Raw genomic sequence first — 15,412 nt, forward strand, 5'->3', positions numbered from 1 at the left:
GCTCATTTTGGTTTTGTCTGGGGGGGAAAAGGCAAGCAGAATTTACTCTTAATTTCTTCTTGAATTGACATCCTTCAGTACTTTGCACACTGAGTGGTCTCTACACCCTCATTACTCCTGTTAAATGGAGAAGTTGAGGCTGCTCCTTCTGGAGAAATCCAGATGTTTGTAGCCAGTTTCAGATCCCTGGAATTGTTCCAAAATAAAATGTTTTCTGAGGCATCTAGAGCCCCTTTAAGCCCTTCATTTCAGCTTTTTGTTTTGTATTTTAGCGAAGTACAAGCAGCAAACAAATGAGGCATTTTCGTAAGCGTTGCCTGTTCTATTTTCAACTGAAACTGAAGGAGTTAAAATGTAACATATACATTCGTGTAAAAAGAAATAATCTAACTGTAATTAAAGATATTTCTGTTTTGGTATATTAGCATGTATATCAAAAGGCATCCATGGAAATTTTTGTAAAGAATTAAATTGTCTCATTTCTCAAAACTGGTCTGAAGATTTTCTTGTGGACTGACATACAATAAAAGCTCTTTTATAAAATCTGTTGTTAGTCCAGCACTCTGTCCTCACCATCCATAGGGAGACATTCAGGATCTGTGCCTGTACTACATGTGTTGTAAAAAAAAAAAAAAAAGAGTAAAATAAAATAATGACCAAAGGAATACTCGAACCTGAGATTGATTTTAGCAATCTTCTATGAAAAAATTATTGCAAAGTCCTCTGAAGACGCAGCAGTCTTTCTGTAATGGTTTATTTTTTTTTTAATTTCAAATCAATTAATAATATAACAAAATGTATATGCTTGTTTAATATGAATTGACAATTGGGAATGCATAGTATTTTTTCAGACTATGTGTCTAAACCAATAAAGTTTAAAAGCCTTCAGTCTCTATTCCAGTTTCTGTGTGCACTTGCATCTCTCTTCCTTCATTTGGAAATTGTGGAATTTAAAAAACAAAACAATTTGGAAATGAAGTGTGGTCAGCAGGGCCAGGGAGGGGATTCTGCCCCTCTGCTTTGGTGAGACCCCACCTGCAGTGCTGTATATAGCTCTGGAGCCTCAGCACAGGAGAGACATGGAGCTGTTGGAGAGAGTCCAGAGGAGCCGTGGAGATGATCCCAGGGCTGGAGCAGCTCTGCTCTGGAGACAGGCTGGGAGAGTTGGGGTGTTCAGCCTGGAGAAGAGAAGGCTCCAGGGAGACCTGAGAGCACCTTCCAGTGCCTGAAGGGGCTCCAGGAAAGCTGGGGAGGGACTTGGGACAAGGGCAGGGAGGGATGGGATGAGGGGAAATGGATTAAAACTGGAAGAGGGGAGATTTAGGTTGGACATTATGAGGATATTTTTTAATGTGAGGGTGGTGAGACCCTGGCCCAGGTTGCCCAGAGAAGCTGTGGCTGCCCCATCCCTGGCAGTGTTGAAGGGCAGGTTGGATGGGGCTTGGAGCAGCCTGGGCTGGTGGGAGGTGTCCCTGCCCATGCAGGGGGTGGGACTGGATGGTCTTTAAGGTCCCTTCCAACCCAAACCAGTCTGATTCTATGAAATCCACTCCCGACAAAGACCTGCTGTGCACGCTTCACGTCGCCGGGGGCACGAGCCTCCTCTCCCCCAGCAGCTGAACCACGAGCTCTGACCAGCTGCCGCTTACGACGGGCGCAGGGCGATCAAACCGGGCGGTGTCTCACGCCCCAACCAGTGCCAGGGACCACCCCCACCCCCCCGCCCCCCGCCTTTCCCGGCCCGACCCCCGCTGCCGTCGGGCCGCGCATGCGGGGCGGGAGGTGCCGGCGCGGGGCCGGGCGGCGGTTGTGGCGGGGCCCGGCGGGGCGGCGGTTGTGGCGGGCGGGCAGGCAGCCCCAGCCCCAGCCCCCGGCATGGAGCGGGGCCGCGGGCAGGGCTCCGCCCGGGCGGGAGAGGCCCCGCGGAAGAAGCGGCGCTCGTCCCCGCTGCCGGGGCTGGGCGCTGCCCCGGGCAGAGGCGGCAGCCGGGCCCGCGTCCCGCAGCCCTGCCGGAGGCGGCTGTTCGGGAGCGCGGGCTCCCTCGGGCCCCGGCCCGGCGGTGAGAGCTTGTGCTGCCGCCGTGGGGGGTGGAGGGGGGGAGATGGGCCCGGGCTTGTGCTCTGCCCGGTACCGGGGGTTGTGTGGCAGTGTGAGGAGCTGGGGAGGGGGCCGGCCGCGCTGAGTCGGCCTCCGAGGAAGGTTCTTGTGAATAACGATCCGCTGCGCGTTGTGGCTTGGGCGCCCGGGTGCGTGGCCGGGCAGCAGGGCCCTGCCCGCTGCTCCTGCATAACGGGTCGTTCCGGGCCTGCCTTCTTCCCCGCCTGGCGCTTTCCGGCAGAACCCTTGCCCGGGAGGCTCTGAGCCATCTCCCTTGGGCTGCTCTTCCAAAGGGGCGACCTCGTTCTTGAACGCGGTTTGGCAGCGCTCGAGTCACAGAGTTGGAGGCTTTAAAAACAATAACGTGGGGCTGAGGGGGTGGTGTGGGAGCCAGGGCTGACAGGGACGGTGCCACTTGCTCACGGGAATGGGAAGGACCAGTGTGGGGTGTCTGGGTGCCCCGCTGATCCTGGTAATGTAAAGGGAAGACTTTAAATTACTCTTACAGGGTGCAATGACCATAAATTTCTGCCCTGGTGCTCCTCTGCTGGCTCATGCTCCCATAGGTGTTCTGGGCACCTGACTGGGTGCAGCCCTGAGATCTGTTTGCTTTTCATCCTTGCATATACACAGAATCAAGGGGGGAAAGGGATGAGTCCTGGATTGGGTCCTGCTTGTCCATTATCCTGTGCTGAACTCCCAGGGAGTTCCAGCTAACAGACTGTGCAGTGCTGGGGGATGCAGCACTGCAGACCTGTTTCTAGTGTGAGGTAGATGCTCTGTTAACTTGCTGTCATAAAATTATATCTCTAAAAAGTGTGGCTGTTTCTAGCTCCTAGCTACTGAAAATAAGGCTAAACAACTTAGAAAATTCCTTAGGAGAAGAATGTATGTCTGGCTCCTAAATAATTGTGTCAGCATGGCCTTTGGGATTATACACAGTGAGGACCAGTTTATGTAGGAATTCTTATGATACTCCTAATAAACTCCCATTTAAAACTGGCTTAGACTCAGGCTGCTTTGAACCTAATTAAAGGTCACTTCCTAAGTGGCTTTTTCCTTTTTAATCAAAAGGTTTCTAAACCACCTGAAGTATTTCTTGAAGTTGTGCTCTTCTTTTGGTTAGGTTGATACACTGATTAAAAAAAGAAAAAGCTTGGCTAAATGTAATAAAGCAAGTTCGAACTTTACAATGTTGGTGGTGATAATAGTGTGAAAAATTGTTATGGGCATGGAAGAGGGGGGAACAGCTGAAAGTGCCCTATTAGAAACAATCATTTAAATTCTGATACTAAAGGTACTGAAATAAATGCTTGGTCTTCCCTAGGCCTGAAGGGCAAATCCAGTGTGAAAGCCCTACCAAAAATCAAAGAAAATGTGGAAGTCATTGAAGTGAGCCCTTCATCCAGCCAAAGGTCTGTTAGAGCTCATTCAAATACACCATTATTCATTCTAGCTAAGTCATCTGTGCTTTTTGCCTGCATGAGGTGTCTCTTAGAGATACACAGTCTGAATTCTCAGTAAACTGGTATTTGTCAGACTATTTGTTGGTGCCTCAAAGACATTTTGTAGTTTTTATTTCCTGCCTCTAGAAGAGTTCAGCTGTAAGCTGAGCGTAGCTCTGTTCTTCAACTGCAGCAATCAAGTGAATGTCAAAGAAGCAACAGACTTGGAAAAAAATGAAGATACAATAGAAGAAAGCACTTCATCAATGAAGGTGAGAACATTGTTTTGATCTACTAGTAATTTATGGAGGCTAAATCAAAGAAATGTGACACATTAAATTATTTTTCTAATCAAGTAGAATTTCCCATGAGTTACGTGTGTGCACACATTTTTCAGGCTGAATCTGGTCCTGTAGTCTGGGGACATTTCCCATGTCTTTGGCCAGAATAAAAGCTGTTGGAGATACTGATAGCATGGGAAAACAGCAATACTAGTTATCCTTAAAGAGGGAAGCCCATTGTAATTGTGTTGTGAGGAAGTTGCCTCATTGGAGTGTGATTCCAGAGAATTGCTCACTTCTCAAATAAAAATTACAAAATAAATACATAATAATATCCTATTAAATATAATAAGCATAAAATGGGGAAGTTGTTAGTCCACTGTTGTCTCATTGATAACTTCAGTTGATGTCAGTCTGCTTGCTCTGGAAGTCTCATCCAGCAAAGATTGGAGGATCAAATAATTGGGTATTTATTATGAATTCTAGAACTACAAGTCAGATTGCAGGTTTGTTAATGATGCATGCAAAACCCCAGTACACATTACACTCTGAACAGCAAGTTTAAGTGGTGAAATACCAAACAGTAAGTTTCTGAGCATTCACTAATGTAGGAATACATTTAATTGCATTTCTTTGCCTACATCCAGTTTTCTCAAGTTGGTTGGTTGGTTTCAGGAATCCCTAACGATCAGCCCTGAAAAGAAAGAGAGTTTGAAAAATGCTGAAATGACTTCAAGTGAGTACATTATTACAAATACTTTTGTATCTGCATAAAACAAAATGTGAATAATTTGTTGTATAGTTGTAATTGTATCCCTATAAAAATACTGGTGTGCTGTTCTGGTACTGGTTCTGACTGTGATAAAGGTTCTGTGACCACTGGCTGGATTTGTGCCTCTTACTCCAGCATGTGGCTTGGTTCACAGGAAGGGACTGTAGGCAGCAGGGTAGAAGCCCTACAAGCCCTGAGACAGCCCTGAGCCCAGCATGTTGGAACCACATCATCTTGGTTTTGTCACTGACAGAACAAGTGTTGTTTTTTTTTTTTCACAGGTTCTTCAGTCTACTCAGACCTGCGTTTTTAAAAGCTTGTGTCTAAATAGTTAGTTAGTCCTGCACACAAACCTGCCTGAGAATTGCCTCATCAGAGGGTAACTTTTCAGGTATTTCATAGAATCACACTTAGAATGGTTACAGCTGGAAGGGACCTTAAAGGTCACCTCCCACTAGAGGCAGGACACCTCCCACCAGACCAGGCTGCACAAGCCTCATCCAACCTGGCCTTGAACACCTCCAGGGAAGGGGCAGCCACAACCTTCCTGGGCATTTCTAGTGAGCCTTGAGCAAGGAAGGTGTCTCCTGTTATCTATGGTAGAGTAAACTGTCAGTTTATTTCCAGGATGTCTTTTGTTTATTTGTTGTTGTGGTTTTTTTTTAACTGAATTATGATTCAGTGTAAGATACTGACTTGGCAATATTTAGCTCATCACAGGAATGAAACTTACATAAAGAAATCCTGCTGGTTTGTTCAAGATTTTTTTTGTTAGCCACCTTTTTTTCCTCTCTCTCTAGGTACAGGAATGACTCTTCCCACAGGTGTTTCCACTTTTCTCCTAGAGTGTTTAGATATTGATTCAACTGCAGATTATAATGCAGGTGCCAGTGACAGCACAAACAGTTGCTCATCCCCTGAAACCTTCAGAGATGAGGCTTCAGGTGAGACTTCTCTTTTTTTGAGCTTTATTTAATGTAGGAAATGTGGGAAGACCACCTGCAATAGAAAGACCAGTGGCCCCTTTTGGTGTCACTGACCAGATCAGACCTTTGCTGTAAGCCAAAGTGTGCTTAATGTGGGATTTGTGTGTCTGGTCCTCCAGTCCCCTTTGAATCAGGTCCTGGTGTAATTTGAATCATACTGTAAACTTCAAGTATTTGCTGTTGGCACAAGCTGTTTACTGGGATGACCAACGAATCTGCTTTGTGTCAAATTCCTCCCAGACTTTTCTGTAGCTGTTTGAGCCATGACAATGTATTAACTTTGCTTTAAAGTTCCTGTCTTGCAAATGTGATTGCTTTTAGTCTGGTCACAAATTTCATAACTCAACGAATCTCAGCACAGGAACTTGCACTTCTATCTTTTATGACCAGAAAGAAGTAATTTTTACCCTGAGGATGCTGGCAAGTACAAGAACTCTACTCTCCTGGACTGCAGCAAAGCAGTGGCCATAGATAAGATACCACAGATCTCAAATCTTTCAGCAATATTAGGTAATTACTTTCTATTATACTTAGGAATATATATAATACATTTCACAATAATGTAAGGAACCTGTATAAAATATGTAATGATAATGTCACTTAAGGCATGTCTGCATAATTGGGAGCATCTCCCTGTTAGTGATCTGTGTTTGCTTCTGAGATTTTGCTTTATAATGTAGTGTGCACTAAAACATTGTCTGCTCTGCTTAGCTTTTTTTTTAAGTTCAGCTGTTATGTTTTTTAGAACCTGTACCAAGGGATTTTCAAGACCACTACTACACTAGAAGGTAATGTGCAAAGCAGACATTTTTTGATGCACCTAGGTGTTCAGTGTTTTCTCTTTAAATGACACCATAAAAAGGGCCAGTGTGAATAAGCCCCTGATCCTGCAAGCACTTCTGTTGAGTTTCAGCTGCCTGTGTCCTCACTGACTTTGAAATTGGTGGATTAAGTCAGGCAAGAGTTTGCCTTTTGGTTTTGCAGCTGTAGAGAAATCAATGTAAGAAAACTCAGTGAAGGATTTAATGGGAGGGGAAGGTAACATTTATTTACAAAATCCCTAGTTTGCTTTTATCCAGTTGCACTTATTCTGACAGATTTTGGTCAGTCATGTCAGCAAGATGTGTGTCCCCAGGTGGTCTGGCCAGGGTTGCCTGTGCAGTGGGGAGTGAGGGGAGCCCCTGGTCAAGTCCTCTGGTGGTCTGGTTTTGCCCAGGACAAAATCAGGTTTTGGGCAGATCTTTTATTTTCTTTAGAAGTCATCTGCTATGATGGGGCACTTTGCTTCAGAATCTTGCTGACTTCAGCCTTCATGAATCCTGGGCCAGGTTGCTGCCCATTGTCAGTTTTTTCTTATTTGGAATACATTTGTACCAGGAAGTGGAATGGTGTGTGGGATATGCTGCATCCCTCTTGCCACCCTCCTGTTGTCAGGATGCCAGGATTTCTGTTGACAAGTCATCTGTGTTGTGGTTTTATCACAGTCCAGGGTCTTCACTGTATCTTCTGTACTTGGCCTTGTCACAGTGCCACCCTCAGGTCCTGACATAAAAATCTGAGTAACATGAGTGTTTTTTTAGGAACAATGTCCTCTCTTTAACCCTTGTGCTGCTTTTCCAGGCTTACGTGCAGACTTTTCCATTCATAACTCCTTTATAGCAGTCTTACAGTGTTACAGATCTCTGCATAATTCAATCTGAACTTTCTCATGAACCCAATTTTCCCCTGCATCCTCATTAAATATGTTCTGTCCTAGTATGCCTGCGTGCTGAGTATTTTATGAAATGTTCTCTGTGGATCTTAAATTGCAGGTATCTTCAAAATAAGCTGTGTGACTTGATGATAAACTATCACATAACTCTAAAGTGTGATGAAGTAACTGTTCTTAAAAGTTAGCTTTATCTTTTTCAGTCTGTATTTTCCTATGATTCCCTTATATATTGGGTTTTTTTAATGTTAACATTCATTCAGAATACTTGTTCACTTATTTTTCTTCCTCTCCTAGAAAGAGACTATCAAGTTGCAGTTACAGTTCTTCAGCCTTAAGTGTTTCAGCTACTGTGGCAGGTAAAATATGACCTGAAGCAGTTGTACTAGCTGTGAGAGAACAGAATATTCCACTCAAACTTAAATGATGACAGAATATCAGAACCAGGCTTCCACTGGGTCTTTTATCCCCCTGACACAGGCCAAGTTCAATTGTCTAGAAAGGAAAGTGTGAATTGAAAATATTCCTTGGTTCTAATTAGGAGAACAAAAAAACCTCAAACGCTGCATTTTTCTGTTCAATCACATGTGCAGCTCGATGAAAACTAGCAGGTTTTTTTGTAACTTGTCCAGGAGCAGAACAGTTTGTGTCCTGCTCCTTTCTTGGACTTAGTCCATACCAGCTTCCCAATACTATTAGGAGTCCCTCGTGTAACTGCAGTTCTGAACTGGGACTGGTGCAGTTCTGGGTGTGGCCTGGAGACCACATAATTTTCCCTTGCTGAATTTGGACTGTAATAGCAGCAGAAGTTGCCACAGGCAGACAGCTCTGATGATGCAATTCCTCTGCTCCCACATCATGTGTGTCTAGCAGGAAATAGTCAGGTGAACATAAGATTAATAAGCAACCTTGTTTCCTCAAGGAAAGGGAGAGGAGTAAAGCAGCCCTGTTGGTGGGGAGAGATGAGGATTAGCTTGAAGGGAGGAAGTGTGTTTACATGGGTGGCTTTGGAGTGATCCCTCTTGAGACGTGGGTTAGAGAGGAGCTGTGGTCTTTGTCTCAAAGTTAATTAATTTGTTGGAAATTTATCGCAGGAAAAAAAGTCTGTAAAATTACAGCTGCAAGAGAGAGAACTCCAGACCTAAAAGCTGGTATGCGCTGTTCTTCACCGTTAGGACCGGAAAGAAAGGTGAAAGATCCTTAATAAATCAGCCAGCTTGTCTCATAGGTGACTTGCTCCTTCCTTGTATAGGTGGAAGATTCCACCTAGAAGTGTAGTAGTTCCTTTGCAAGGGGTTTCTGCAGACAAAGGCAGAGTGAAGATGTAGCTTGACTACCTCTGAATAGCAGCCATAGTCACGGGTGCCCCCAGGCTCACTGGGTCTCAGACTGACTCGGTCAGTGATACCAGATCGGTTGGGCAGAGCTGGAGTGTGACTGTGGGACTGCTTGTTAGTGCTTACCACGCTTAGATATGTTATAACACAAAATGGCATTGTTTCAACCTTTTTAGCCTGGCAATCGAACTGCTAAAATAAAAGAAGAAAGTTTGAATACATTAGAAGAAGGTGCATCCTCATTCCATCAGCTTGATGCCCCAGAAAGCACTTCAGCCATGTCAGCAAAGGTGACAGCAAAGGTGCTGCCATCCCAACGGCCTGATGCTGTGGTGGTAAGTGTTCCCACTGTGCCCTGCTGATAAGCAAAGGCATGAAAGTGAAGTGTTTAGAGTCACGACAGAAGTTAGAATTAAATATGAGAAGTGGTAGGATGTGCTTTATCCCCTAGCTGTAAAGGGGACCTGAACTGGGTGTGTTCTGTGATGCAATAAACTGACTCTTTGTCTTCATTTTGAAAAGCGTAAGACTGAAAAAAGGTGAATGACAGGACTTATTAGGAATTCTACATGGAATTTTTATAAATAGTGTTGTGTACCAGGGGAATACTGTGGGACTAATCATAAAAAGCAAATAATTGGTAACTGATACTGAGTTATCTGTGTGTGTTTAGCCAGTGAGTTTTGTTGTGCTGATCATGGAGGAAGATAAGCTGTGAAAAACGTTTGTTATGCTCAGCCTGCAGAGCTGGATGTGTCTATCCTGATGCTTTTTTTAATGATTAAAACCAAACAAATTGTTCTTCATGGCACAGTCCATTCCTGTTTATACTTAGACAGAATACAAATTGCACAACAAATTACATGTGAAGTTCAATCAGCTGGACAGTTAGAGCTACAAGACCCCTAGGGCTCTGGTTTGGGTTTTTTACAACATCATCTAATGTCAGACCAGCACCTCATAGCTTTACTTACGTTACTGTTTTGATGCAAACTTGATATTTAAATGCCAGTTTGAAATCTTTGTCAGTAAAGATACCACAGTAGTACCAGTTCTCTCTGCAGAACTAAAGGTGCCATCTCTGTCACTTCATGCTAGAAGTGCATGAAACACTGAAGCAGCAAACTGTATGTTTTTTTAGAAAGAGCAAAACTGTTATAATAAAAAGACTGCTTAATTTTGCACCAGATTATTTAGCAGGAAAACATACTGGGCTTTTCTGGTGTTGTAAAGCTCAATGTGTTGTTGCAAGCATACTTGAATTTATGGGTACTAGATAACAGAGAACACCAGGATCTTGTTGGAGGCTGAAGACAGGAAACACTGGAGTCCTAAATCATTTTTGAAGTGATAGCACACCTTTGGCATGAGCCAAGGAGTGTTGGGCAATTCAAATAGTTGTCCATTATTTAATTGGGCAGTTACTGCTCTATGATTTATATTCTGAGTGAGCTGTAGCTTAGCTTGTCACCAGTGTGCCAAGCCTCACCTGGGGAAGACCTACTCCTGAATACCACAAGTCCCTGTGTCAGTTAGGAAGAAATTGTTCCTGCATCTCTGAGCTCAGAAAAAAGAAAATAGTCTTCAAAGTCCAGAAGAAAAGAATATTTTTCAAGTTCTAATTTTATTGCTAGTGTGTAATGTGCTATATATTTAAACCTTACAAACAGCTGAAGAGAATGTTTACACTTTCTGTCAGCTTTTCTGATAGAGTGTTAAATGTACACAGGCAGTCTTGAATGCTTTCTAATGACATCCTGCAGAATCTGTGTGTCATCTCAGATTTCCTTAGAAGAATATTTCTTAAATGGAAGTAGCTGTGTGAATGAAATGTCATTAATCTTTTCAGCCTCTCTACAGCAGACAAGAAATCTGCTCCATTGTCAGAACCTCCCCAGGCCAGAGGGCTGCCAGGCAGCGCCGAGTTCCAGTGGGGAGAAGAGAGTTCTGCCTTCCTGAAGGAGTGACTGAAGGTAGGAGAATATAGAATTGGGTCACTGTGCTGATGGTAACTGGCCTTTTGAGTGCTTGCAGGGTTTGGTTGGATTTGCTTTTTTTTGAAGTCTGAGTATTTGAAAAAATCCTAAGGCTAAGGAGTAAAACTTCCAGTTTCTGAATGGAGTGTTCTCGTGCAACAATTCTTCACGTAACAAACTGCACACTTAACACTTTCTCCTCCAAGGATCTTTAGTGCAGTAAATAATACAGTCTCACCATTTCATAGGCTAGATCATTAAGGCCAGAAGGTGCTACTAGGTGACTCTGGGAATATCTGCACCTCTTCAGGTTACTCCTAAACACAACTTTGAGCTTCGCTGCTCATGGAATCATAGAATCATTAAGGTTGGAAAAGACCTCTAAGATCATCAAGTCCAACCATCAGGGAGACTCCCTAGAAAAGATACCAACTTGTTTAGTAAATTATTATCCTGGCCTTATTTCCAGAGCAAATACGTCTGACTTCAGCTTTCAGCCATTGGTGTGTGTTGTATCCTACTCAGCTAATTGAGCTCTTCAGCATCCAGTGTTTTTCCCCCTGAAAGCAGTTCAAGTAATAGGGCATGTTTTTCTTTACAGATTATCAGTTTCTCTTTAAAGGTTTCTGTTCTTTTCTCCCGAGACCCTTAACAAAGGGGAAGCACCTTTCTTCACTTCCTAGATTTTTGTTAAACAGAAGTGAGAACTGTGTACAGAGCTCCAATCACTTCCATAGAGGTACATTTCCCCTCCCTTTCTGATCTCTCTTGAAGTTTCTCAGTGTGCCACTGGATGGCATACGTCTTCCTACGTTTAGAGGAGTTCTTCACAACGTCTGCAACTTTTCTGCAAGTTATATTTGTCATTTATGCTGGTTTTATGTAATACAGAGATACTGTGTATGTATAATAACTTTAAAAAATACTCAATGTACAAAAATTCTCAATGGAATTGCAGTCTTTTAGGTCCACATACTCCCCTACTTTATTCCCGATTGAGTACATACGGCATCTAGAGTGCTGGGAAGTGCTCTTAAATGTATGTGTTAATAACAATCATCTGATGCTTCTGTACAGCTCAAAGAACAAGGATGACAAGGATGTTAAGTCATGTGCCCAGGAGACCTGTGGTAATACAGAACACAGGTTGTAGTTGGTAGGCAAGTGGAGCTCAGAAGACAGCAGGTGGTGTCAGAAGAAAAGTTTGGTTTCGTTCCTGCTTTTCTAGAGGAGACTGGGAATTGGGAATTAGACTGCCTAGAGGTGGTGGTGGGGTTTTTTATGCTGGATGTTTTAATCTCTGCTCAAGGAGTCTTCCAGATGATACTCTTCAGCAGTGTATGTACACTCAGAACTTTGTTTTCTCACCAGCAATTGACCTGCAAGGTTCAAATTCCTCCAAACAAATGCTAGCATAGATACCTACTGAGCAGCTGAAGAGCTTCTCAGATCACAGAGCTGTCTCTTACACTTGAGAATGTGCCACTTCACTGATAGTATTTAACTTGCCACTTTTTCCTCAGATGCTATTACGTGTGCCAAAAACTGGACCTGCTGTAAAAACAAATGAGAGTTCTGGGTTTCAGCAGGAGTCACCAGAAGAAATTACTGCCTTGCTACTCTGACAGGGAGATGAAACAGAGCTGCTAACCAGTAATTAATGACTGTATTTTTTTTGCATATACATCGTTGAAATTTAGTAGAATGCTTTGCAGTAAGCTTGTAAATACTGTACTCAAGTACTTAATATTGAATTATTATGTACAAGCAACTAGATCTTACTCTGGCATTGTTCTGTAATAACTTAATAGTGAAGATTCTTCATTTTGATGTTTAAAAGTGTGACTCCAGAACAGCAGACCATACTGTGATAAAGGAATAATTTTTGATTCTTGGTGTGCCAAGATTTTCTAGATCTCTGCAGTAGCATTATCATCTAAAGATGGGACCTTGAGTTAAGAATTGTTAGCAAGGTTTCTGAAGGTAACTGCACATCCTGAAAACGTGCATGTAAAGCATTTGTGTACTCTCCTAAGTCAGTAGTAGGCTACCATTAAACTACCTGGATCCTTGGGTCTGTGGAACTGTGGGCAGAGGACTCAGTGTGTTCTGCTCTGAATTGATTTCTCAGCATGAATGTCAGTGGCCTTCAGCTGCCACCACTGCAGCACAGCTGGCTGTTTGTGACCAGCACTGACACAGTTTTGGGCACATCCACTGCCCAGCCACTGTCACCTCAGAGTCCTTCCCATTTCACCTCAGTTATTTTATAATATTACCCTTCTCAGTTATTGTTCCTTCTAGAGGCTTCAGGCTTGTGCAGAGGAAGCACGTGCCTCACATGAACACAAGGGTGGAAGAAACCCTTGAGCTGCCTCAGGAGCTGGATACTGGTATTCTGGATTTTCAGATCACTGCACATGTTACCTGGCACATAGGTTGGATTCCCAGTGTTTTCAATTTACTTTGTGGTTGTTAATCCATAAATGTCATTCTTCAGCAGGGTTCTGAATGCCTCAGAACACACAAACAAGAGCAGTTTTTCTCCACTTGATTCACTGCAGGCTGAAGTAGGTTGGATCCCTCTAATGTTCTCACTGTGACACCCCTCACTCACACTTGTAGACATAAAGGAAGTTTTAGAGAGTTCAAAAATGAGAGTATGGCTTTCCAAACCATTTGAAGTCTGAGTTTGTCAGTATTATCACCCAGAATATTCATGCCCTGGAAAATAGTTTAATCATTCCAAAAAGAGCCCTTCAAGAAGATGTTAAAAATCCACAACTTTAATTAGTTTGACTACATCTGAAAATACCTGTGAAAGGTGAGACCCTGAGCCCTTTTCCTGTTGCTCGGGGGTAGAAGGAAGTGCAAGTGAATGCTGCTAGATTAGTTTGTGAACAAGTATTGTATAAACATACTATATGGCTCAAGGTTAAAAATAATGCCATGAAGTTATATTTCCTTTAAACATCAGTAAAGTGATTTCTGCCAGTACCTCCCTGGAGTCCTTTTGGCTTTGCTTCTAATTATCAATATCCATGTTCTTGCTGGTAATTATGCAAGAATCTAGAGCCCCGTGGAGACAGAGGTGAGCTCTTTGATGTAGCTTAAGCAAAAAGAAAGTTACATATCTAGTAAATTGTTATTATGATGATCATTCAAGTCAATGAATGAGGTGTTTATTGTAAAGGTGTTCCAGGAGTCCTAGGAAAAGTACTTTGCCTCAAATAATTTTGTAGTTTCTGTACAACAAACAGACTGATACTGATAAACTAATTGAAGAGTACAAGAGAAGAAAATGTGGCATGTAACTGTGGAGTTGGCTGTAGCAGCAGCCTGAAAATTGCCAGGTGGTGTTTTTCTTGACGTGATGAGGCCTTATAGGAGGACAGAAATACCATATGCCACACTTTCTTGTCCTTCAGTTATGAAAGCACTACTTCTTAGTTTCATCTTTTGTCTGATTCTTGGAGAAAGTCTAATGAATTACCAGACTAACTCTCTGCCCCAGGGAAGGAAATTTTACTCATTTTGAAGCTGTAACAATATCTGCTCTTGTTCTGCTTTTCTCAAAAGGAAGGCTTTTTTCCATGTTTTGGTTTTAAACTGAAGAATGGCCACAGAAAATTTCATTCAAAGGGGAAACTGGCTCTTCCTTATTAGTGGATGAAGGTTATGGGTCACAGCCAGTTAACGGGTAGCAGAGAAAAGCTTATTTGTGCAGTGACTGAGGAGAGAAATCTGTTCAGTGTCAGTGGGGCTGCTCTGTCACATCCCAGACATGATGAAGCCTTGATGACTTGAATGGAGTTGCTTCCAGGGAGTCAGTCCATGCAAGAACTGTGGTAACACTTTATCACTAGCAACTGTGCATTGCATGTTTTATACATGCATCTATAAGGGGGTTTTCATGAACACTGTTCAGTTCCTTTTGTTATCTCAAGTGTATTTCTAGGAGACTTTGACTGAAAGTGCTCGGAGAGGATGGAAGATCCCAAGTGCTGTAGGGCTGTGTTTGCTCTTGGAGGGTAAAGACCCTACATGCAAATGGTTCTGGTTTGGTTCATAATCTCTAAAAACAGGGGAGCTCTGGGGCCCAAGGCAACAGGTACTGAATGGCCACGAGTTGAATTTCATGTTCTTCGTGTGGGATGAAAATTTCCCTACAGGGACATTTTTACATGCAAATGGGTGATTAAACTTTTATTTATCTCTTTACTGTCAGTTCTCCTCTCCCTGGCTTAAGGTTTTTCAATCAGGCCTATCAGAATCACCTGCTATTAGTTTAGGAGTTTTGGAACAGGTTAATATTTACTTTTAAAGGGAGTCCATCAGCTTGAATGCACTTGAGATTAGCTAAATCCACAGCACTGGAAATTGTGAAACTACTGGAAGCTGAGTTGGATCTCCTGGCCAAAACTCTGTTATTTCATAGTGTTCCCTGAGGACTTTCTATATCTGAGACTGCATTTACGTGCCCATCTTGAGGTTGGGAGGCTTTCACATGGTAAAAGGAGGTAAAGATCAGTCATCTCAATCTGTGGCAGGCATGTGTGCCTTCCATACAGAAGAAGGGGGAAAAGACTCATCTAAACATTAATTCCTATTTGCTACAGAATGATCTTCTAGTAAATGAAAAACCAAGTTCCCACAGATGGCTGATGGTGAGGAATTGTTATATAGATATGTTCCACATGCACTAAATTATGCCTTTAAAAATAATCTGCTTAATTTACATCATACACTGTTTTAATTCCATTTTCTGGGGAAAGCAGATGAGTCAGTTTTGTCAGTCCTTAATTAAACT

The 15,412-nt window shown here is 42.9% G+C and overlaps 1 protein-coding gene across 1 annotated transcript; it reads left to right on the plus strand.

The window, feature by feature from the left end:
• The first annotated feature begins 1,858 nt into the window (after positions 1–1,858).
• On the plus strand, positions 1,859–13,599 carry MEIKIN (meiotic kinetochore factor). Its single transcript, XM_051631214.1, has 12 exons — positions 1,859–2,059; positions 3,425–3,512; positions 3,736–3,814; positions 4,499–4,559; positions 5,396–5,539; positions 5,972–6,091; positions 6,327–6,369; positions 7,587–7,648; positions 8,384–8,478; positions 8,803–8,961; positions 10,476–10,599; positions 12,126–13,599. Exons 1-12 carry the CDS (start codon positions 1,876–1,878, stop codon positions 12,170–12,172), a joined length of 1,206 nt encoding a protein of 401 aa, XP_051487174.1. The 5' UTR covers positions 1,859–1,875; the 3' UTR covers positions 12,173–13,599.
• The last annotated feature ends 1,813 nt before the right edge of the window (positions 13,600–15,412 follow it).

This window comes from Apus apus, chromosome 13 (genome assembly GCF_020740795.1).
Source record: "Apus apus isolate bApuApu2 chromosome 13, bApuApu2.pri.cur, whole genome shotgun sequence".
In the NCBI taxonomy this organism is placed as follows: domain Eukaryota; kingdom Metazoa; phylum Chordata; class Aves; order Apodiformes; family Apodidae; genus Apus; species Apus apus.